We start from the raw sequence: 24,853 nt of genomic DNA on the forward strand, positions 1-24,853 counted from the left end.
CAAACATTAGCAGGGCGGCCGAACACAATCTCGTAGGGGCTAAGCCCTACTCGGGAGTGTACAGTCGCCCTAGTTGACAGAAGAGCTAGAGGCAAAGCGTCAGGCCACGAGAGACCAGTCGTAGCCTGAATCTTCGCTAACTTCAATTTAAGGGTGCCATTATACCCTTCAACCAAACCTGCTGACTGGGGATGATTGGCGCTGTGGAATTTCTGTGTAATTCCAAGGCCCTTACACACACTCTTCATCACACTCCCCACAAACTCACTTCCGTTATCAGACCATACAATCCGTAGCATTCCATACCGAGGAAAGTATTCCTTCAGTAGGATTTTCGCAGTGGACAAAGCAGTGTTATCTTTGAGAGGGTAGGCTTCGATCCATCGGGAGAATGCGCAAACCACAACTAAAACGTACTTCAGGTTATTGCATCTCTCCATATGAATGAAGTCTAGCTGAATCACCTCAAAGGGACATGAAGGGGGAGCAAAACGGCCAGGAGGTGTAGGAGTTCCCTTACCAGGATTGTACATCTTACATATCATACAATTTTTAACCAATCTCTCAGCACACTTAGCGATACCATCATTCTTCCATACAGGGGACAACAACTTGCAGATACCTTTCGCACTAATATGTGCCAAGCCGTGTGCCATCGTCACAACAGCTAGTACATACGCATCCGGCAACATCCACCTTTTATTCTCCGACAAATCAATCCAGCAACCATTCGCATCCAGCTTTCCCGTATTCTCTTTCCACTTCGTCTTTTCAGACTCAGTGGCCTCGTTCTGAATCGCTTTCACACTCTCGATAGTGTCCTCACACATACCAGTCTCTGTAGGCCACCTAACCAAACTCGTCACATACATTCTAGTACTAAGATTCCGAGCAGTCTCCTTAGCAATCTCATCCGCAAACGCATTACCACGACCAACATCATCCGTCACCTTACGGTGTGCACTACATTTAATAATCGCCACCTGCTTGGGCAATGTAAGTGCATCCAAAAGATCATTCACGAGCTGTCCGTGCTGGATCTTCGTGCCATGCGATGTCATAAAACCTCTCTCTCTCCACAAACGTCCAAAACTATGCGCAACACCAAATGCATACTGACTGTCAGTAAACACATTCACCCGTTTCCCTTTCGACAAAACACACGCTCTAGTCAAAGCAATCAGCTCTGCCGCCTGAGCAGAATTCTGATTCAATCTCGCAGTCTCCACAACAGTGCTCAATGTCACCACAGCATACGCAGTCGTCACATCGCCATTCGGCAACTTAAAACACGACCCATCCACATACAGGGTCCCATCGGGATCTTCCAATGGAGTATTTTTCAGGTCTACTCGACCTTTTGTTTCTTCCTCCGTTCGTAAGTAGCAGTCATGAGGTGCTACTCCGTCTGATTCCATATTGATTGGCAATAAAGTCGCCGGGTTCAGGACGTTGCAACGTTTTATTTGAATGTGACTTGCCAAAAGCGTCAACTCATACCCAGACAACCTTGCACTCGTCAGGTGTTGAGTTTTGGTACGATTCAAGAGAGTGTCAACTGCATGCGGAACCATCACCGTAAGCATATTATCCATGACCAATCCTGCAGATTGTCGGATGGACACCGCAGCTGCCGCTGTTGCTCTCAAACAACTCGGTAATGCTCTAGCTACTGGGTCCAAGGTCGAGGAAAAATATGCACATGGACGTTGCTTACCGCCGAATTGTTGCGTCAAAACACTCAACGCACAACCTTCCCTCTCGTGAACGTATAGTGTAAACGGCTTACTGTAGTCAGGGGTACCTAACACAGGAGCCGAACACAACGCATCACGCAGTTCAGAAAAACTTTTCTGACATTCTTCCGTCCATGGTAAAGGAGTTGGAACATCCTTGCACGTAAGAGCCACCAATGGTTTCGCTAGCAATGAAAAATTCGGAATCCATTGCCTGCAGTATGACGTGATACCTAAAAAGGCACGCACATCTCTTTGAGTTGTTGGCACAGTCATTCGGGCAATCGCTGCAATTCTCTCTGGGGTCAACCTTCTTCCCTCCTTTGACAATAAGTGACCTAGATAGGTTACTTCTTGACAACAATATTGCAGTTTAGAAGGTGACACCTTGTGATGTAAGTCACAGAGATGCTGCAACAACGACACCGTAGCAAGTTTGCAAATGTCCTGAGTATCTGCAGCCACCAATAAGTCATCGACATATTGGATCAAAGCCGCACCAGCCGGCAACACAAACGCATCAAGTTGGCCCTTCAAGGCTTGGCTGTATATCGATGGACTCTCACAGTAGCCCTGAGGAGCGCGTTTAAACCTAAAGCTGCGACCACCAAGAGAGAAACCGAAAAGGTCCCTACTTTCCTCAGCAATCGGAATGCTGAAGAAAGCATTCTTCAGATCGATCACTGAGAACCAGGATGCAGAGGCTGGAATCGGAGTCAGTAGAGCCGTAATGTCAGGCACCACAGGGAACTGAGGAATCACAATTTTATTCACCTCCCGTAAATCGATAACAAAACGATAAACAGGGGGCTTTGATGGATCAGTGCGCTTCAGAATGGCCAGCACAGGGCTATTGCACACGTTTCCCCGAGTCTCCTCGATAACATCTTTCTCAATCAAATCGTAGATGATCGCTAACAGCGCTCGCTCACCATCAAGGGAGATACGATACTGGGGAATACGTGGCAATCGCACATTAGATTTCAAGTGAACAACATAAGGGGAGATGTCAAGCAGGCCCACGTCATTGGGACCTGTTGCCCACAAAGATGCAGGAAGAGAACTCAATTCCGGTGGAAGCTTATCGATGGATAAGTACATAGGAGAGACAACTCTCTCACCCAACGTAAGCTTTACTCCCCCAGGAGAACAATACAAAGTCGCATACAGACGTTTTAGCAAATCCAGGCCCAAGAGATTTTCACCACAACCAGTAGTCAAAATCAAAGGAGCTTTCAGCTCACGAGGCCCAATTGTAAGAGGCAAAGGACACGAAACCGGATTGCTAACAGGGGCGCCAGAGAATCCAACGGAAACATTTGTTAAGCCAGACAAAGGTGCGCCAGGGAGTTTTGAATGCATGATGGAACTTTTCGCTGCACCAGTGTCCAACAGAAAAGGCTCAACGACGCCCGAGGTGGCAACTGTGACGTAGGCCCTCTCTGATCAACTGGAACTGATACTACTCCCTCTCCTTGTCTATGGCTGTCCTAGTAATTACCGTCGTCAGCATCCTGATCGACGTAATAATCGTCCACATTGTACTGCGCAGATCTTCCTTGCGACGATCCGCGCTGATCAAAACAATTATTAGAATCAGAAGAATTGTTAGCACCACGACCTCTACCACGTGATGCCTGTTGAGGACCACTACGACCTCCTCTAGATGAATTACCATTATTTCGATCAAGCAAAACTGGACAATCAAATTTCAAATGACCCTCTCCCCTGCAATAGGCACACTGATTGTATCCTAAGGTAGATCTCTGCGAAGAGGAGTCATTACGTGATTGCGACCTATTCGACTGAGACTGCGATCGATTCCGCTGTTGCAAATCATTCTGATTCGAACGTGGAGGATACGCTTGTTGCAACAACACTTTAGTTTTTAGCTCTTTTGTTTTTTTATCGGCACGATCATTTTCCTCTTTCTCTCTATTCTCATAATATTGGGCCGTGGCCAATATTTGAGCAGAAGTGGAAACAGCCCACGCACTTTCTGAATTTCGTAATTTGTTGCTAAGGTCTGGCAACAAATTTGAGACAAACTTGTCCACAAACAACCGCTGACCTCCCTCAGTGCCCATATCCTGACCACTATGGTCAATGAATGCCTCCTCAAATCTCGTAAAGAAATCAGAGACACTCTCATCCTTCTTTTGTTTGCAAGCGGACAGTTTGTCCCAATTCACCTTCATAGCTGGCATAAGCGTTTTCATAAGGGTAATAATTCTCTGGGGCAAAGCCGTAATTAGCTGTTCAGGCTTGGCCCCACCAATTTGTCGTGTATCCGCCGCTACAAGAGCAGCCCAATCACCACCTAATTCTGCTACATGATTTTCTTGACGAATTTTCGCCCAAACCGGTTGCGGAACCACGTTACCGAACAACATATCAATGTCAGCAAGATTCATTATCGTAGCATCTACCAACTGTGATAATTCTTTGTAATATCCAGCAGGATTTTTGCGAGGGTCAGGCAAAGATTGCTTTACCTGCAAAACTTCCTATCGCTTCCATGGGAGGTGTATCCACACTCTCTGGAAATGTGGCAGGATCGGCGGAATTTGAGTAGCATCACCCGGCATCCACACTGGTGGAACTTCGCGCATGGGATACTGACCAGGCGCTGCTAGTGGTCCCTCGATGTCTTCTAAAAACAATGCCCGAGGCATCATAGAAGGACGAAAAGATAGTAACTGCTCGACAGCACGTCGAACATTGCTACCCACCATTATTCCGCTCGAAAACTGAAGCTGAAGATTAGTCAGAGCAGTCAATACATCGTCAGATGCATCAGCCGATATTTGGTCACGTAAAAGCTTGCACATTTCCTCAAACACGAACCTTTGTGTCGGTATGTTGAATTGACAAAACGAATCAAGCACCACACGTGGAGGATTTCTAAGGGGGTATTTCATCCAACCCATCGCCATGTTATACAGCGAGTCACGTTCCCTACTACCGGGAAGCTGACTTCGTCTTTGAGGACCATCCGAACCAGCGGACTCAAGAATAGGTCCAAGAGAATTAAAGAAGTTAGCAGCAACAGAGGGGGTACGACGTCGAACAGATGGAGAAGAAGAGTAACTCAACGGGGTAACAAGAGAAGCGTCAGGTACAGAAGAGACAGCAGGAGTAACCAGAACAGTAGGAGCAGCGGGAACAGGAGTATGGGGAAGTACAAGCGGGGGAGCAGTAGGGACGGGAGCAGGTAGAGGAGCAGGAACGGGTTGAAGAACGGGAACAGGTTGTGGAACAGGAGCGGGAGCAGGTGGAGGAACAGGGGCAGGGGGAACCACCGGAACTACGGTACCCTGTGCGTACGGAGGTGGTGACTTCAAGAGATAGGACAACAAGGGGTCCTCTACTGAGTCCTCCTTCTTATCTGTACCCGTCGGTAAAGCGGGGTAACACTTACCTATGGTCATACGCTGCAATCTATCGAGAACTTCCTTTTCCTTTTCCTCCTTATCTCGCTGGAACTGCTCTGCGTTTCTTACCGTTGTAACAACACCTTCTCTCTTATTACGTTTAATCTGCTTGATTTCTTTCTGCTTGGCTTCTTTACGCCACAACCGAAAGGAATCAAACATGGCCGGCCTTGCTTTTCTTTGGAACGATTTAGCTTCTAGATTATCTAAAATCGGGGTCTCAAAACTACCATGAGGTGGCCAACTAAGGACACCGTCTTTTTTAGTATAACGAACCCAACACTCATTGAATGTAATTGGACCTAAACCATGTCTACTGTACAGCTCATAAGTTGGAGTTCCAACCGGAGGTATCGGACACGAGTCCTCCAGTCGGGAATCCGCACCACAACTTCTGAAGCAACTGAACAAAGTACTACGGCCAGGCATCGTGCACACTAACCGAGTTTCACAAACGTCAAGGGTTATAGGATTTACAATGTCCCTGCAAAGAGCAAAAACCCTCGGTTTTTGTCGACTGCAGACGTCAAATATCACAACAAAGAACAAAGTACTAAGAACCACAAATGCAATGGAACCATGCAACAACTAAGCACCCACAACTAAGGACTCTGGGAGCGACCCACAAATACTTAACTCAAAGATCAATGGCGTCACCAGGAAGGCCCGTCAATCGTCTCGCTGTACCAAGGTCTACGCCAGGCGCCAAAACAGGTCTACAGTCGGGGCAGCAGTCCGTCGCAGCCGTCAGGAGGCGGGGATCTTCGCGGGAAAAGTCGTCGGGCCACTTGTTTCGACAACAGGATCGATGAAGCGGGGTGCACCTGCAGGGAACACAGAAGTCACAGGAAGTACAACACGTGTAGGTTCGAGGAGTCTGCTTCAACTTGTATCTGTGGATCGCTCCTTTTATACAGTTTTCGTGCATAGGATAACATGGTACACAAAGGTTTACAACTTGGTTCCCATCGTAAAGACCATAAGGGGTCGCTTTCATGTATTCAGGGCCCGGAACATAAGTACAGTAACGTTTGGTAGTTCCCAACTGTAAAAGCACATCTTCCCACCATTAGTACATTCCAATCAGCAGTAAAACGAATCAAGGAAGAGACAAAAACAGGTGCAGAAAAGACAGGAACAGTGAGCAGATCGAAAAGGGTGTAAAAGGGGAGGTATCGGGAAACACGAGCTGCAGGCATCAAAGGGGACGTGCCTAATGAATACACAACTAAGACAATAGACCGGCACGGCAAGATGAGCCTCGAGCGGGGCCATCTGCCTTACAGTGCCATCCCCCTCATCATAAAGACACCTTCAAAGGAAACGTGTCTTCCGCAAGAGTTTGGGAATCCCAGGGTCGCGAAGCGGACAGCGTCCGTTCGCTGGCTACTTGAGGGCAAGAGACAAAATGGATGCCGTATCTAAGATGGAACCCGTGGGCTCGGATGAAGAAACCCACGAAACAAACGAACGGTTTAGGCTAGCACAGCGAAAACGCGTACACCCACTAAACTCGTCATTTGCTGTTCATAGATACCAGACTCGACCATATTCGTGCGAGTCAAAAACACCACTTACAATTGTCACGGAACCTCACCAGGATCGTAAGTAAATCCGTGGTATGGGTGGGGGGAGTGATAGGTGGGTTGTAGATTAGCACCCCTGCACCAATAAGGAGAGCAGCCTCGGAGATACTGAAGTACATGGCTTCAATAGATCCCAGGTTATCTAATTTTCTGGAAGAGATTTTCCAGTGGGATCTAAGGATAATAGCTATTCCTCCCCCTGCCTTTGATCCAGGTCTGTTAAGCCCAACAAATTGATAGTCTGGGGGGACTGCTACAGCAATATCGGGGTTCGAGGCATCTTTTGTCCAAGTTTCCGTGAGGAACATCAAGTCTCAGGCGTTCGATGTAAGAGAGAGCCAGATATCACTAGCATGTTTAGGAAGGGACCGTCAGTTGACTAGGCAGGCCTTCAGTTCACGTAGGGGAGTGAGAAGGCGTCTCTCTCTTGTGTCCCTGCATGAATAAGGCGGAGGGGCATGAAGGGAAAATTGGCAGTTTGGACAGGTGTAACAATGCTGGGCTAACGCAGGGTTGGACCTTGCGTGGTTGCCTGCTATTGAAGGTCTTAGGTCTAAGAGACTTTCTCTGGACCATCTACGGCATTCTGTCGGGTCAATTTCGGCATAGTGACCGGCGCTGGGCTGAACTGGAAATTTCGGAGGGTTCACTCAATCCCCTGTTTCTAAATTTTATATCGAACTGCCAGTTTGTTGTAGAAAAGTCTTTGGAAGTCACGGGATAGGTGACACCTCCTTTGGATGATGGCTCCATCCCCAGATTGTTTTTTTCCGCCACCGGGCTCGGATGTGTTTTCCAGCGCTCCGTGTTGGAACCAATTTCCCTCGGCGCGCAATCCTCACCAACTTACAAAACTTAGTTTCGAACAGTTTCCAGTCAACGCTACTCTTAAACATCGAGGATCTTGATTCCGGTCGTCGTCGTCAACGACGTCCTTCGGGCCAACCTAGGCCTCAACGCCATTTAAAAAGTGTCCTCGATGTGGGTCGAAGTTTCCCCACACCGACCTTCATGAGGTGTGTAACCTTTGCCTCTCTCCAGAGAACGAGGCGAAAGACTGTTCAGCTTGTGCCTCTTTCCGCTCCAAAAAGACTATCCGGGACCGAAGAGCAAGGGTAATAATGGCTCAAAGATCTTCAGCTCCGATTCCGGACGAAATCTTTGAGGAAGGCGTCAACGTCCCACAACAGCACGACGTCGACAGCAGCTCCGAAGCAGAAGATTACGATTTCGAGGACATCACTCCAGCGCAACGGGTCGTAAGTAAGACCGCTGACCCCGACCCTTCCTCGACACAGAAGGCCCCGGTCACACCCTCGCACTCGGGCTCGGGTGCACACCGTCACTCTGCTTCTACTGCTGCACCTTTGGGCCCGGCTAAGAAGCCAATTAAGCCTTCAGGCGACTCGAGCTTGAGTCAACCTACACACGGTGCCGGAACACATATATCGGCACCGAAAAAGACAACGGCACCGACATCCAAACCATAGACGCCGAAACATACCACTACTCCTTCGGCACCGAAACCCAGGTCGGAACCAAGCAAACCAGCTTTGGATTCCAAAAAACCACGGGAACCGAAAAAGTAATCCGATTAAAAAAAAAACATCGGATCCAAAAACCATACCGGAACGGAAAAAATCCTCGGAATTGAAAGCTTTGGAGCCGAAAAAGACTACTGCTTCCCCAGTGAAAGACATTGTCAAGAAACCAGAACAAGCCATTTCGGTGCCCAAGCCTTCCTCCGCACCAAAAGATCAACCTCCTGCAGAGAATTTACCCTATTCAGACCCTGCTCAAAAGACTGTAGCTAAGGATCCAATTACTGGACACTTGATTTTGGCTTCAAAAAAGCAACCACTGGACACACCAGCTCCAGCTCCGCATTCAAAGAAGAAGGACACGGCTACCTCTCCCTTAAGACTGCCTTCCTCTTCTCTTTCACCTGCACCATCACCACATCCCCCCATAACACAGCATTCCCCAAAACCCTCTATCATACCAGACAGGGATGATAGCTTTGATGATATGGGGGTAACATACCTGATCCAGCCACGCCTACAGGATCCCCAGACCCGTGGGATGATTATACCACCCCAGATGTCCCAAATGTCCCTCAGATGACATATACCCCTCAAGGCCTTCCCCACCATAAGACACTATATGGTTTAATGAATTAATTCACAGGGCCGCACAATATCATGAGGTAGACCTGCATACAGACCCTGTTAAGGAAGACTTCCTAATGGATACATTTGATAACGCGCAAAGGTCCTCATCCATTTTACTTATGCTTAAAGGAGTGATCAAGCATGCCCCTGAAGTCTTCAAGGACCCAGTCAGAACTCGGGTCATTAGCCCTCGTATAGAGAAAAAATATAAAGCTGCCCCCTCAGACCCAGCATATATTAAAGGTCCAGTACCACCAGACTCACTTGTAATTTCCAATGCACGCAAGAGTGCAAACTCACAAACATCACGTGAGGCTGCACCACCAGATAAGGAATCTTAGCTTCTTGACGCATCAGGGAAAAGAACAGCGTCTCAAGCAGCAAACATGTGGCGTATCGCCAATACACAGACATTACTAGCCAGATATGACAGGGCACATTACGATGAGCTAGAGTAATTAATGAGGCACCTCCCTGACAGGTATAAGGATACAGCAACCAAGCTTATCCAAGAGGGGAAAAACATCACAAACACCTCTATTCGCTGTGCCCTCGATGCAGCAGATACTGCCTCTAGGGCAGTTAACATCAGTGTTTTACTACGCAGACACGCCTGGCTACGTATATCCGGGTTTAAACCTGTGGTACAAAGTGCCATTCTTAATCAACACTTTGAGCAACACCTATTTGGACCCGAAGTAGATGTATCACTAGAGAAAATAAAAAAGGATACAGACACTGCCAAATCTATGGGAGCCCTGCAGTCACAGGCTCCCAGACGTTCATTTCGTCGCTCATCCTATTAATGTGCCACCAGGGGATATACTTCAGACACAGCTTCTACCTCGTACAAAGCCCCTACACCATCTACTTACAGCAATGGCTACCAAAGGGGTGGTTACAGGGGTAACAATAACCAAGGCAGAGGCAAAAATACCAAATCACGCTCTGCCTCTACCCCTGCCCAATGACTCCCTTCCCCTTCCCATTCCACTCCTGTCGGGGGAAGACTTAAACAATACCTGCCAGCCTGGGAAAACATCACATCAGACAGGTGGGTGCTCCAAATAATTCAATCAGGTTATTGTCTGGAACTAACATCTACCTCCCCAAACATACCACCCAAGCAGCGTCCAATGTCACAGGAACATTTAACATTGCTCAGACAGGAGGTAATATTCCTCCTGCAGAAAAATGCAATAGAAATAGTTCCAGAGCATCAGAGAAACAAAGGAGTATATTCCCTATATTTCCTAATACCAAAGATGCACAGATCTCCAAGACCCATCCTAGACCTCAGACCTCTAAACATTTACATACAGTCGGATCATTTTCATATGGTCACACTCCAACAAGTCCTCCCATTACTGGTACTAAACGACTTCCTTGTCACTCTAGATCGCAAGGACGCCTACTTCCATATTCCCATCCACGCAGTGCACAGAAAATATCTCAGATTTGTGCTAGACGGGCAACACTACCAGTTCAAAGTGCTCCCATTCGGAGTCACAACAGTTCCAAGGGTATTTACCAAATGCCTAGAAGTAGTAGCAGCACACTTAAGAAGACAACATATTCATGTCTTCCCATATCTGGACGACTGGCTCATAAAAGCCAGCTCATACAGCCAGTGTGTGCAACACACTCACGCTACTATTCAACTGCTGCATGACCTGGGATTCACAGTAAATCACGTCAAATCGCATCTGCAACCCTCGCACATACAACAGTATCTCGGCGCTACAATAAACACCCAACTAACACTAGCTTATCCCTCTCCAGCCAGGATAACAAGTGGACAAACTCTCCTAACAAAATTCAAACCGCAATACTCGCTACCAGCTAGAGTGTTCATGCAGCTCATAGGGATAATGGCATCTTGCATATTTGTAGTACCTCACGCAAGACTGCAAATGCGTCCACTTCAAGAGTGCCTAGCACGCCAATGGAACCAGGCTCAAGGTCAATTAATAGACCTAGTGTTGGTAGACGGTCGGACTCATCGTTCTCTGCAATGGTGGAACACCAAAAACCTTTCCAAAGGTCGACTGTTTCTAGAGCCAGTTCCTCAAATAGTCATGAACGCGGACGCTTCGCTCTCCGGCTGCGGAGCCCATCTACTGCATCACACCATGCAAGGTAGATGGACACCGTAACCAAAGCTACTCCACATCAACCACTTAGAGTTGCTAGCTGTGTTTCTAGCTCTGAAAGCATTTCAAACTCAAGTGTCAGGCAAAGCTGTCTTATTCCTAACAGACAATATGACAGCTATGTACCACATAAACAAACAAGGGGGGACACACTCTCTGCAGCTCTCTGTTAGCACAACAGATATGGAGATGGGCTATATCGCTAAAGATCTTCCTCTTAGCCAGACACTTCCCAGACAAACACAGCAGATCCACGAGTGGGAACTTCATCCGCAAGTTCTTCACTCGTTCTTCCAAATGTGGGGACAACCACAGATAGACCTCTTTGCCACCCATGAAAACGCAAAATGCCCAAGCTTTGCCGTCAGATACCCACACCCATTGTCCAAAGGCAATGCGATATGAATGAACTGGTCAAAACTATTTGCGTACGCTTTTCCTCCTCTCCCACTACTTCCGTTAGTAGTACGCAAACTGCAACAACATTCCCTGACGCTCATCCTAGTCGCTCCAACTTGGGCCAGACAACCGTGGTACACCACGCTGATGCAAATGTCTCTAGTACCATACCAAAAACTATACCTATTTCCACGCCTATTAACACAGAACCATGGAGATATCAGACACCCAGACCCAGCTCAGCTCAACCTAGCGATCTGGCTCCTGAGGTCATAGAGTTTGGTTACCTCAACTTTCCTCCAGAATGCATGAACATCATTAAAGAAGCTAGACGTTCCACTACTGGAGCATGTTATGCTGCTAGGTGGAAACGCTTTGTCATATACTGCCAAAACAACCAAATAAATCCATTAGACGTGTCTATCCAACACATCAAAAGTGTAATTTAGCCTATACGTATATCAGACTACACCTTGCTGCCATTGCAGCATACTTACAAAATAGACAACATCTATCTCTTTTTAGAGTACCAGCTATTAAAGCTTTCATGGAAGGATTCAAAAGAATCATTCCTCCCAGAACGCCACCGGCACCAGTGTGGAACCTGAACATTGTTCTTACAAGGTTAATGGGTCCTCACTTCGAACCATTTTTTTTTTTTTTTTTTAAAGAATTTTTATTGTAGGCATACCTGTACAGGCCTTTACACATCTCACTTCGAACCATTACATAAATGTGAATTGCAATTCCTAACCTGGAAAGTAACTTTCCTAGTAGCAATTACTTCTCTCAAAAGGGTTAGAGAACTACAAGCATTTACCATTCAAGAACCTTTTTTGCAAATGCATCATAACAAAGTGGTTCTTCGTACTAATCCTAAATTCCTTCCTAAAGTCATTTCACCATTCCATCTAAATCAATCAGTTGAGCTGCCCGTTTTTTTCTCGCACTCAAACAGTCGCAGAAAAGCTCAACACACCTTAGATGTCTAAAGAGCACTGCTGTACTATATCGAAAGGACACAAACTTTTCTTAAAACAAAACAACTTTTTGTGTCTTTTTCACCGCCACATAAAGGCAACCCCATATCAAAATCAGGGATCGCCAGATAGATTACTTTTATGGGCGAACAGCCTGAATACCGTATTTTGACTGACTGAATACACTTCATCTCATTCCTAGATTCTCTCAAGCCGTTTACAGGATTGACTATGGTCTGCTTTCTCACTACCTAAAACATTTCTTTCACTAGGACAATCAAAAACTTGTACTGTAGCTAATTAGTTATTATTACTTTTCTCACTATTTCCTAGTGTAGCTAAGTATCTTCCAGTATCGGGATTGTTTATCACCGCAACACAAAGAACTGGTGAGATTTTTCACAATTTTCCCCATGTGAAACATCTGTTTCTAAGTTATAGTAAGCGAAAGCCTTCATTTTTACAGTTGTCTCTCTTCGCCTTCTGGTGGTTATCCCTAACTTTCCAGGCTAATGATCATAGGTTTGGTTCCTTAGACTTTGCATCTTCTAATAGTCTATTTAGTTTAAACCTTTGTATCATAGGTTTTCTGTAATACTTGTTAAATTCCAACAAAGTTTTATTCCATGAGACAGCATCTAGCCTGTTAATCTGAAACATCCTGAGTTCTGTTATTATGTCTAGTAATGAACTGTCGGGCGCTAACTCTGAGAATCTGTCTTGATCTAGTCCAGAGGACTCGGTTATAGTAGAAATTGATGTTAGATTTTTTTGATCATTTCATTAATAAATTACTCACATGTAGCAAAAGTCTCACTTGCTCAAATGTATCAAGTCTACATGGTATCTGTTACCCCATGACAGTTCGCTTAATAAATTGATCTAATTGCTTAGTGGCCCATCAATCCAGCTACCTGAGAAAACTTGTAAAACAAATACTCATATTTTTTATAATGATTATCCATTTCTGCAATTAAAGTATTGGAAATAAGAAGGAAGATGCATGAAATTGCATTCATGGCAGATGAGAGGTGATGTTTTGTGGCTGTCAGTCTCACTATAGTACTTCTTTGACTTTATTTAAATATCACCAACATCAATGAAGGTAGACAAAATATTCACCTCTGCACTTGGATACCTAATGTACAGTGATAGGTGTTGAAGGTGAAGTATTTTTATAGTGCCACCCAGTGCGTCTCGTTGTATCATTGACTTCTGGTCATCGGGGATGGGTTCCTCCAGTTAGTCTAGCGTCTGGGATTCCACAAAACTGTCTCTAGACCAGATGTTGAATATTATTAATCTCTTGATGCCCATGTTCTTGACTGGGATTAAAACTAATAAAATATCTAGGAATATAGAGTCACTCTTAATCTACTTTTGAATGGCTATTAATCTACTATTGAATGTCTGTTACCTGTTTGCCTTCCAATAAATGCCTAGTGATTATATATTGTCTGATTTCTCTGTTAATCTCCATATCAAACCTCTCACTCCCCCACAAACAACCACCAGTGGTTTATTTATGGATTGCTATAATCAACTGAAGAGGCTACTTTCATCTTTATATCCTTAACAGCTGGCCTGTCTTTTTTTTTTTATTTCACTGGAGCTGCAGCTCTTTGTCAAATGAAGGTTCAGCCCCCTTTTAAAAAAAATTATATAATATATAATTAATTATATATATATATATATATATATATATATATATATATTCCCGTCTAGCACTTGAAAGTTTGTTAATCCCTGTACACTTTTGACTATTTCAGTCTCTTCCATGGTATTCTTTCGTACAGTGCATATTTGATGATTTTAAAATTTATTTCATGTGGGCGGAAATGGCCGCTAGCTCTGCTACTCCGAAGTTTTTTTGTGTGTGTTGTTCAGAATACCCCATATAAAATCCATGAAACCTTTTTTCAAACTCTCCACTGTTTCAGGTGTCTGTTGTTCCATTAGTATACTCCTGTATGAGGTTAATATGTCAAAAAATGCTATTGGACTTCCCAGCTGATCAATAACTGGACTTTGCCGCAATTGAGGAAGCATCCATCAGTATTTACAGATTTACTATGAGCAAATATAATGTATTATTTGTATCTGTATGATAGTGAGGGTCTGTTCATTGGGATGACTAATTTGGCTGCTCGTGTATCAAGGCCAGGATGTTTACTGATTTAGACACTTGAGACATTTCTATGACGTATTTATAAAACACATGGTAGGCTTTCTGTGGAAGCTCAGGAGAAGGTGGTGTGCTGTCTTTAGCAAGATTTGAAACTTAAACTGGGAGGGTCTACTTGTGTATTCTAGCAAAGTTGCCAATTAGGCTAACTTTCGGTTAATCCAGCTGAAGATACACCATTGAACCTACTAAAACATGATTCAACCATATATGATATGGCTGGTCCTAACAGGACCTTGCATAGGTGCTGAGTTCAGATCTTACAGGAGACAGCTTAGGATCTATGGAAGTGGTTGACTAGCAGCAATCTGACCTGCGGCAGGCCGATCTCCCATCTGCAGCAAGATTTCACAGTTGTGACCGACATCTGTGCTGGTTTGGGGGATTCACACTGGAGAGGTCGAGATCAGAAGCCTATGGTCTCCAGGGGAGGACTGGCTACCCCTAAGCCTTCCTGCACTTAGGGTAATCTGTCTAGCTCTAAAAGCCTTACTCGCTGCCATCAAATGAAGGCTGGTGCAGGTCCTCCACTGTGTGGCTGGCAATAAACGATGGAGTGTGGACTTGGACTCTGTGTTATGAGGACTGTAGGAACATCATCCATCAACTGGGGTCTCTAAATTCCATAGCAGATGAGCAGAACAAACAACTTCTGGTCTTCCTTCCGACACGATGCAGAATGTCTTCAACCAAAAGGGTATTCTGTGACCTTCATTTCTCCTCTGCCATGAACAACCCTTTGCGTGTTGGTCTACAAAATGATAGGAGCTGGAACTTCTGATCTGGCTACTACTTTCATCAAGAGGGCACGACCGTACACCCCAGCCTCCACAACCTACATGCTCGGAGATTGAGCAGCTGCAATCTAATGCTTTTGAGTATCCATCTGCAGAGCTAGGTACTTCAGTAAAGCGCTTTTTTGTGGAAGCTCCGTTTAACCACAGATTCCTAAGGCCACTCCACTCTCTGTACTGAACTCCTGAACATCTTAAGGACTCATGCTAGGAATCAGCTCGATGTATTTGACAGTTCGTAATATGTTTAGAGTACATTGAAGGAGAAAGATCGAAGGCACTTAAAATAATATAAAGAATAAGCAGAGTTCCGTCCGCTCGGTTACTTACCAGGTGATCAGGTTACGTCACCGTGGAGTTGCACGGCGCCATCTAGTGGCACATCGGAGCATTGCTGGAAACATTATCTGGATCCAGTCTGGCGCCTGGATGTAGACCAAAGCTAAGGAATTTGTGATTAGATAAAGTATCTACCAGGAAGAGCGTCACCATAGGTAATTAACTTGTTTTAATGTTCGTGCCCCTGTCGAATGTGTGAGTGGTGTGGAATACAATGAAATGTAGGAAAACCTTAATGACGCTTGAGTACTCTACGCTGGATCTTACAAGTTATCCAGTATTGGGGTATCTTTCATAGATTCACATGCCTGAATCATTCCCCGTCGTCGAGGCGGGAGTCCCACGGTAAATAAAAAAGCAGTGCCAAAAGCACTTTGCAGTAGTAGGCCCTAGAAAAAGGCCTGAGGCCTATATTATCGTAGCCTATCTACCTCATTATGCTAAAAGACCCAAAGTCTTTGCTCCAACCAATCAGCTCACAGCACCCTCTAGAACCTTCCCTGCAGAGCCAGCTCTCCTCAGATTTTCACCGCACGTCGTGTGGAAGGGAGTCTCCCTGAGTCTTGACTCAGTTTTTTCTTCAAGAGCTTCAAGATGTCTGACAAGAAGGCCTTGTTCAGACCCTGCAGAACATGCGAGAAGAAGGGGGTCCATGTGGATGACCTACACAAGGACTGCATTTCTTGCCTGTATCCCAAGCATGTTGCAAAAACCTGTAAGATCTGCATTACCTTCCCTGCCAAGACCTTAAGGGATAGGGAAGCCAGAGTCCTTTTGTGGCTTAAGTCCTCTTCCAAGGATGATGACGACAGAGCCTCTACCTCTAGCAAGAGGGCGAGGTCTCAAGAGGACAAGGCAAGTGAGGGGAGAAAGCATGTTAAGACCTCCCACTCTACTTCAGGCTCTTCACAGAGATCCAAACATTCTGTCTCTGGAGCCTCAGCCACCAACGATCCGGCAAAGAAAACTGTGAGTAAGACTTCTACTGTCTCCTCTCCAGTAACCACTGTCTCTACTTCAACCTCTTCTTCTATGGATATGATATCCACTACATCTATTACTACTCCGATTGTGTCTACAAAAATTGGTATCGTGACAAAAAGAACTCTCGTGGACGACTCGTCGACGAAGACGCCATCATCATCAAGAAATTCGGCATCTAAGAAGAGCCCGTCGACGAAGTCGTCGACGCCGCCGTCGACGACTGCCTCGTCGACGAAGAAAGCATCGACGTCTATCCCGTCGACGACGAGCCCGTCCTCGGTTACCCCGTCGACGACCGTCCCGTCGACGGTGGCTCCATCGACGACGAGTCCATCGACGACTGTCCCGTCGACGTCGAGCCCGTCGAAGACAGTCCCGTCGACGGCAAGTCTATCGTCGACGATGCCCTCGTCGTCGATCTCGTCGACGATAAACCCGTCGACGACGGCATCCTTTCAGCAAGTGGATGCACCTTGGTCTCCGGAGTCATCAAGATCGATGGGATCAGCTTTACTAAGACCTACCACTGGAAATCAGGCCTTTTGTACGCCAATAGCGACAAAGAATTTTCAATTAGTGTCTTATAAGAGGCAACAGGGTTCATATATATCTCCGCTTATGCCTTCTCATCTTCTAGAAACTTATGCTGATGATGAAGAAGATGACTTTGAAGATGATGATGATGAGGGTGCTTTTGGTGTGGCACGTCACCCATCCGAGCTTGTCATCAAGTGCCAAGATGATGATGAAGACGATTCATACGCTGAACACTACTACCAGGAGGATATCATAGTGCCTCATTCATTGGAACATCAGAGAAGGCCTAGAGTCCCGGAAGTCACTCAGTTGCCGCCTAATTTGATACAAGACTTACAGGCTATGCTGGCGGACTACAAGCAGCGTTTTCCACCGCAAGTACCTCAATCTGATACTGTAGTTCCTCCTCGGCAACAGCCACCGGTTTCTCCAATTGTGGAAACTCCGCAACCGGTCTTGCCTCCACAAACTCCGGATACGTCATCAGAAGAGGAGGTAGAAGATGGAGAGTTGCCTAACATACCTTCATCAGACCCATGGGATGAATATGTTATACCCATGCCGTCCCCTCCAACTCCACAACCTTCAGATTCACCGCCTGAAGATGTAGGTGGCTTTCACAACCTGATGCAGAGGGCATCAACCAAGTTTAAGCTCCCGGTTACAGTGGAGCAAACGGAGTGTTTCCTCCATGACTTTAAAGAGGAAACAAGAAAGATATCTAGAGCCATTCCCATGATTGATTTTATTTGGAAGGAAGGCATAAAGATAATGAAAAACTCTGCATCTGTACCTGCTGTATTACCCAGAATAGAGAAGAAATATCGTGCTCCGCTCTCTAGTCCGGCGTGCCTTATTGGTCATCCACGCCCGGATTCGGTAATCTCTCAGGCGGCGCAGCAAAGGTCAAAGAACCCAGCTACCCCTATTTCTACTCCACCAGATCAAGAGGGGCGACGATTAGACCTTATTGGGAAGAAATTTTCCACCATGGCTGCAGCATCCATCAGGATAGCAAATTCAATGGCGATTATTGGGCGCTACGATCGCCAAATGTGGTCGGAAATGGCTAAATTCATAGAGCTATTGCCAGAGGACAAGAGACAAGAAGCCAGGAAAGTTTTAATGGAAGGAGAGCGGGCAGCGGAAGAATCCATCGACTGCGCTCTAGATATGGCGAATACGAATTTCAGGCAGTTGGCTGGGGCAGCTGTCCTGAGACGTCAAGGGTGGTTAAAAGCCACTACATTTCGTCCGGAGGTTCAGTTGAAAATACTGGACATGGCATATGACGGAGAGTCTCTCTTTGGAAAACATGTCGATGAGGCTCTCCAGACGATTAAAACTGACACAGATACTGCAAAGTCACTAGGATCTTTGCAATATAAAAGAGGATCTTTCAGAGGAGCTAGAGGACGAGGTTATTCGTCCAGAGGAAGTTATTACCAGCAAGGCAGACAATATCAACTACAATACCGCCAGAACTACCAGTCCTCTTACAGACAATCTGGATCGGCTGGTTTCTCTCGCCAAGGAGGAAGAAGGCGCGCAAACAACCAAGGACGAGACAGTCACAAGAAACAGTGAGAGCAATTGGGCGCCACCTCCAACCCCTTACCTTCCCGTGGGCGCGAAGATATCTGCTTTCCAACAGCAATGGCAGAATATAACATTGGATCGGTGGGTGTTAGACTTGATCCAACATGGTCACACCCTAGAGTTCATCACCAAACCTCCACCAACTCCGCCCAGGGGTCCCCCTCCCCCTCGTCTTCACTTATTGTTCAAGGAGGTGCAAGCTATGCTACTCAAGAACGCAGTAGAGAAGGTTCCAATCCATCAGAGAGGGACAGGTTTCTATTCCCGTTTTTTCCTTATAAAAAAGAAAACAGGGGAATGGCGACCGATCCTAGACCTGCGCAATCTGAACAAATATCTCAAGAAGCAGGGATTTCGAATGGTCACCCTCTCGGACATTCTCAGTTGCCTCAACGAGGGAGATTACATGGCTTCCTTGGACATGGAAGACACATACTTCCACATCCCAATCCACCCAAACCATCGGAAGTACCTCCGTTTCACTGTGGCCGGCGCCCATTATCAATTCAAAGTTCTCCCATTTGGCCTCAAGTCGGCCCCAAGAATTTTCACGAAGTGCCTGGCCCCTGTGGCAGCAGCTCTTCGGGCAGCAAAAGTGCAGGTCTTCCCGTATTTGGACGACTGGCTAGTCAAAGGTCCATCAGCAGCCAAAGTAAGAGCCGACATTACGGCATGCCGCAATCTCTTCGCATCGCTAGGCCTCACAATCAACAAAACCAAATCTCAGATGCATCCAAGACAAAGCCTGTTGTTCCTAGGAGCTTGCTTGGACACAGTGGAATGCAAGGCATCCTTATCTCGAGAGAGACAACTCCGTCTGCAGGCGTTGGCCAAAAAACTGGCAAGAAGAAGGTCACTTTCAGTTCGCCTATTTGCATCACTTCTGGGGATGTGTTCTTCAGCCATCAACCTCATTCCATTGGCGCGTCTAAAGATGCGGCCACTGCAAGAGGAACTGAACTGTCAATGGCATCAAGCGACAGGTTCATTCGAGGACACCATCACTATCACCAACAGGATGGTGCATGCACTCCAATGGTGGTCTCAGATCAGCAATCTGGAACAGGGGCTTTCATTCTTGCAGAATCCTCCGGATTTTATTCTGACAACGGATGTGTCCATGGAGGGCTGGGGTGGTCATCTCCAGGAACTGCAAGTGCAGGGAAAATGGTCTCAGCAACACAAGAAATGCCACATCAACAGCCTAGAGTTGAAAGCCATTTGTCTGTCTCTTCAAGCGTTCCTCCCCAGGATAGTGGGATCCTCGGTTCTAGTCAGAACGGACAACACCACAAGCATGTTTTATATCAACAAGCAGGGAGGAACGAGGTCGGCAACGCTATCCAAACAAGCCCAAGAGTTATGGAAATGGTTAACAGTTCACAACATAACTCTCAAAGTGGAGCACGTCAGAGGCCTCTACAATACCTTGGCAGACAAACTGAGCAGAACATTGTCAGATTGCCACGAGTGGGAACTGGACGACGGCCAGTTGAACTATGTGTTTCAGAGATGGGGCAAACCCAGGTTGGACCTATTTGCGACCCAACAGAACAAGAAATGCCGGTACTACGCCAGCAGATATCCTCAACAGGGGTCAAGGGGGAATGCCCTTTCGATGCGATGGTCAGGGACCTATGCATACGCTTTTCCTCCGATCCCTCTGATTCCACGAGTGGTGCGCAAAATGAAAGTGGATAGTTGTCGCCTTCTCCTCATTGCTCCCAAGTGGCCTCGCCAGTACTGGTTTCAGGAACTCATGCTACTTTCACAGGAGCCACCGATCAAACTGCGTGTAACTCCGAGGTTACTGTCACGCAACGAGGGCCAAGTACTTCACCCAGATCCTCAATCACTGAAATTGCACGCATGGCTCCTAACTTCCTAGAATTCGAGCATCTTCAAATTCCTCAGGAATGCCGGGACATTTTAGAGAAGGCAAGAGCCCAGAGTACATTAAAAACTTATCGTCTCAAGTGGAAGCGTTTTTGCGCATGGTGCATCTCTAGTGCTTTACACCCTATAGAGGCACCGGCAGAAAAGATATTACCCTATTTGTTGCATTTAGCGCAATCTGGCCTTTCTTTTTCATCAATAAAGGTCCACTTAGCGGCCGTATCCAGGTACAGAAAGATGACTAACTCTGTCACTCTGCTCTTCATCGCTAATCAAGCAATTTATGAGGGGTCTGTTCCGGGCTTATCCCCCAGTGAAGCCCTCACCACCGGAATGGGAGCTCAACACGGTTCTATCACAGCTGATGAAGCATCCGTTCGAGCCTATCCATAGAGCCGACCTAAAGTTCTTGACATGGAAAATTGCTTTATTACTGGCGCTAACTTCCGCAAGAAGAGTGGGAGAAATTCAAGCTTTCACTATAAAGGAGCCCTTTTTACACTTCTCCCAGGACTATGTCACTTTACGAACAAATCCAACGTTCATACCGAAAGTGCCTTCCCAGTTTCATCTAAATGAACCTGTCAAGCTGAAAGTTTTCTTTCCAAACCCGTCAACCCCGGCTGAAAAGACATTGCATTCTTTGGACATCAAACGATGCTTAAAATTCTATCTTCAGAGAACCAAGTCTTTGAGAAAATCCGATCAACTGTTTGTAGCTTATGGCCAGACTACATTGGGGAAAGCGGTCACTAAAGCCACAATTTCAAGGTGGATCGCATCCGCTATTCAATTCTGCCACGTCAAGGCTAATCGACCATTGACAAGATCTGTTCGATCTCACTCCACAAGAGCTGTAGCAGCGTCTGCGGCTTTGTTTGCAGGAGTGACGCTTGAGAACATTTGCCGTGCTGCGACATGGAAGAATGTCCACACGTTTACAAGACATTACTGCCTGCAATCAGCAAATCAGGATGATGCGGCAGTGGGCCAAGCTGTTTTACGTCACCTGTTTCCTTAAGGAGTATGTTCAGGTACTGATATTCACTTATTTCATATAAAGTACATGCAATTCAATAGATTGTTTTTAAATATGCAGACATATGCTAACATGTTGTGTATTTGTTGTATGATGCCTAGGATTTCTTTCCAGAAAGAAAATGCATAAGTTCAATGTTGAACTTGAACATGATTTATTGATAGATCAATCTCTAGGCGTTTGTTGGTTGTTGACTATACAGTCATGGGGGTGCACTGCAATAAGTCTCCCACCATCCGCAACCGACTTTGCCTGGCTTACTGCTTGCTATTCTGATTCAGGCATGTGAATCTATGAAAGATACCCCAATACTGGATAAGAAAACAAGTTACTTACCTGTAACTTCAGTTATCCAGTATTGGTATCTTTCATAGATTCACATGCAACCCACCCTCCTCCCCGGAGAGTCAGTTCTCTAAGTTTGGGATACTTGTTCCCACTTGTGCTACGAAAATCTGAGGAGAGCTGGCTCTGCAGGGAAGGTTCTAGAGGGTGCTGTGAGCTGATTGGTTGGAGCAAAGACTTTGGGTCTTTTAGCATAATGAGGTAGATAGGCTACTATAATATAGGCCTCAGGCCTTTTTCTAGGGCCTACTACTGCAAAGTGCTTTTGGCACTGCTTTTTTATTTACCGTGGGACTCCCGCCTCGACGACGGGGAATGATTCAGGCATGTGAATCTATGAAAGATACCAATACTGGATAACTGAAGTTACAGGTAAGTAACTTGTTTTCTTACTTTGAGTGCCTAGGCTAAAGACCACCCTTACACCGGCCACACTGTAGATTTGATGCGTGTTCCCAGAATATGTGAGACCCACCACACAGGCATTTTTTGTGGTTACTGAGGTAGAATCAAGGAGCATCCTATGATTAGTGGAGGCAACAGATATGGATATCTTCAAGTGTAACCGTTATTAGAAGTCTGTTGCAGTGCTCCAGTTTAACGAGAATAGATGTGATCTGTCTTCAGTAAAAGACGTGTTCTTTATTGTCCTCTTTTGCATTTTTGTTTTTTGCAGCAATTGGAAGAAAAGCTGAAGGGTCAGGCGGACTATGAAGAGGTTAAAAAAGAATTAACGTGAGTATGTTAATTAATAAAAATGTAAGTTGAAGTACTTCTGTTTTGGCAATTCTTTGCTGTCTACAGCATTGAAAATGACGGATATGGTGCTCCACTTGCTAATATTTATTTACACCATCATGATTTACATATACTATTAGAATATCTTCACTAATATATGGAATTCTAGGAAGCATTTTTTTTAAAGAGAAATCTTTCCCAAAAATATTTTAAAACCCAGTGATGTTCACTGAAAAGTAGTATTTTAAGTGTTTTTTTTTTGTTTCCAATCTAATTGGATGATAAAATAATTATCAGCAAACAACAACTGGGGTAGAAATGGAATGTTTGGTTCCTTCACCTAAATAGCCAGAAACGCTTTATCGTACTTACAGAAGAATTTAAATTTAGCATTTTCACTTTAAGGATTTTACTGCTGGCAACTTTGGCCGGCTAATCGGGCCCACACAATGAAGCCAATTCTTGCTTATTCCTGACCCTGCAGGAGAGGGCCTCCTCCTCCATCGGCCCACCTCTCCTACCTTTAGGGATCCTTGGGAAAAATACACTATCATTGCTTATGTTCCACATGAACCCTAATTTAACTTTGAACCACACAATCATGAGGGACTGTTTACGCTTGGACAATATGAGAAATATCCCGTGGCTTGCATACATTAAAAATACCCTAAACTCCCTGGGCCGCCCTGATCTATTCTGTAACCCGGATTGTATTGTTAAAGATGATCTGGTATGGTTCAAAGTGAATTTTACAAAAATGAGAGAAACAGAGCGGGAAAGTTGTGAGCTTGTAAAACCCACTGTGAGGGAGCACTATGTTTCTAAGTCCACAATGGCCATCGAACCTTATTTAACGGTAGTGTCAATACCTCTACACCGCTGGTTACTAACCAAATTAAGACTTAATCAGATTCACTTCCTGTTAAATGACTCAAAGGTGTGGGCTAAGCCCGAGGACTTACCTGTCTGCAAATGCGATAGTTACTCTCTGCAGGACACTATACATTTTATGTTTTTTTGCAGCATTTACGCCTTGCCTAGGAAAAAATATATTGTCCCGTTGCTCAAAAACAAGGGGTTTGTCCAAGCCAAACCAGCTCTATTTTATTTAAAAAAGCTAGATTCACCATTAACAATGTTTAGTGTCGCAAACTTCTTGGTAGCTGCTTTTTGCCTTAAAACACGTGCCGGAAACAGACAAAATAACATCATTGGCGACAATTTATGGAATCCTTGAGAAACTGTTGTACTTTTTAAAACTTGTAAATATTTTAATTGTTCAATTTTAATAGTGATATCAATTTAACGTAACTGTACCCCATGATTATGTATTTTGTGTCTGTGTACTTTTTATGATTCATCATGAATCGAAATAAAGTTGTTTTGAACTTATGTTCCACATGAAGGTCTTTGAATTTGAGAGGTTTGACTGCGCCTTGATAAGGGATACTTAGTCAGTGAGTTCCCACTCAACGTTGTCACCTAAAACTAAGATGTCCTAGAACTCCAGGACAAGTCACTGCTTTATGCTTCAGAGCTGTGGAAGAGACACAAATCTGCTACCACACGCAGATATACGTTATTCGATCTGTCTGCTGTTTGCTGTTTGCTCCGCGGACCTTTGCCCTCGGATACTCGTGTGGGAGCCTCTTATTCTTGGACGCCCACGCCTCGCCGGACCTGCTCCGCGGGTCCCGCATCGCTCCTGAAGCCTGAGGGGAACTGTTGCTTCAAGGACAAGTGCTAGCTGGGGAGTTCAGGGCTGCTGCAGGGCTGCGAGCGAAGACCGGGACTACAGATCCCAGGAGTTCCCCGTCGGCCGATCACCATCACCTGGCCGCTCTCCCTGCAAGCGCCGCCCCCAGCTCACAGGTGGGGTTAAAACTTCTCCCTCTACTCTCCTCTGTGGGATCTGTCTGCTGTTTGCTCTTTGCTCCA

At 45.6% G+C, this 24,853-nt stretch overlaps 1 protein-coding gene across 3 annotated transcripts in view; it reads left to right on the forward strand.

Moving 5' to 3' along the window:
• Nucleotides 1–24,853, forward strand: part of CUX1 (cut like homeobox 1) — a 1,218,817-nt gene that overhangs the window by 721,508 nt on the left and 472,456 nt on the right. For all 3 annotated transcript variants that reach the window (XM_086954570.1, XM_086954568.1, XM_086954569.1), the window contains exon 12: nucleotides 22,854–22,912. In XM_086954570.1, coding sequence (XP_086810696.1) covers nucleotides 22,854–22,912 — 59 coding nt within the window. The remainder of the gene's footprint in view (nucleotides 1–22,853; nucleotides 22,913–24,853) is intronic.

Source organism: Lissotriton vulgaris, chromosome 2_1, assembly GCF_964263255.1.
Source record: "Lissotriton vulgaris chromosome 2_1, aLisVul1.2, whole genome shotgun sequence".
NCBI classification, from domain to species: Eukaryota; Metazoa; Chordata; class Amphibia; order Caudata; family Salamandridae; genus Lissotriton; species Lissotriton vulgaris.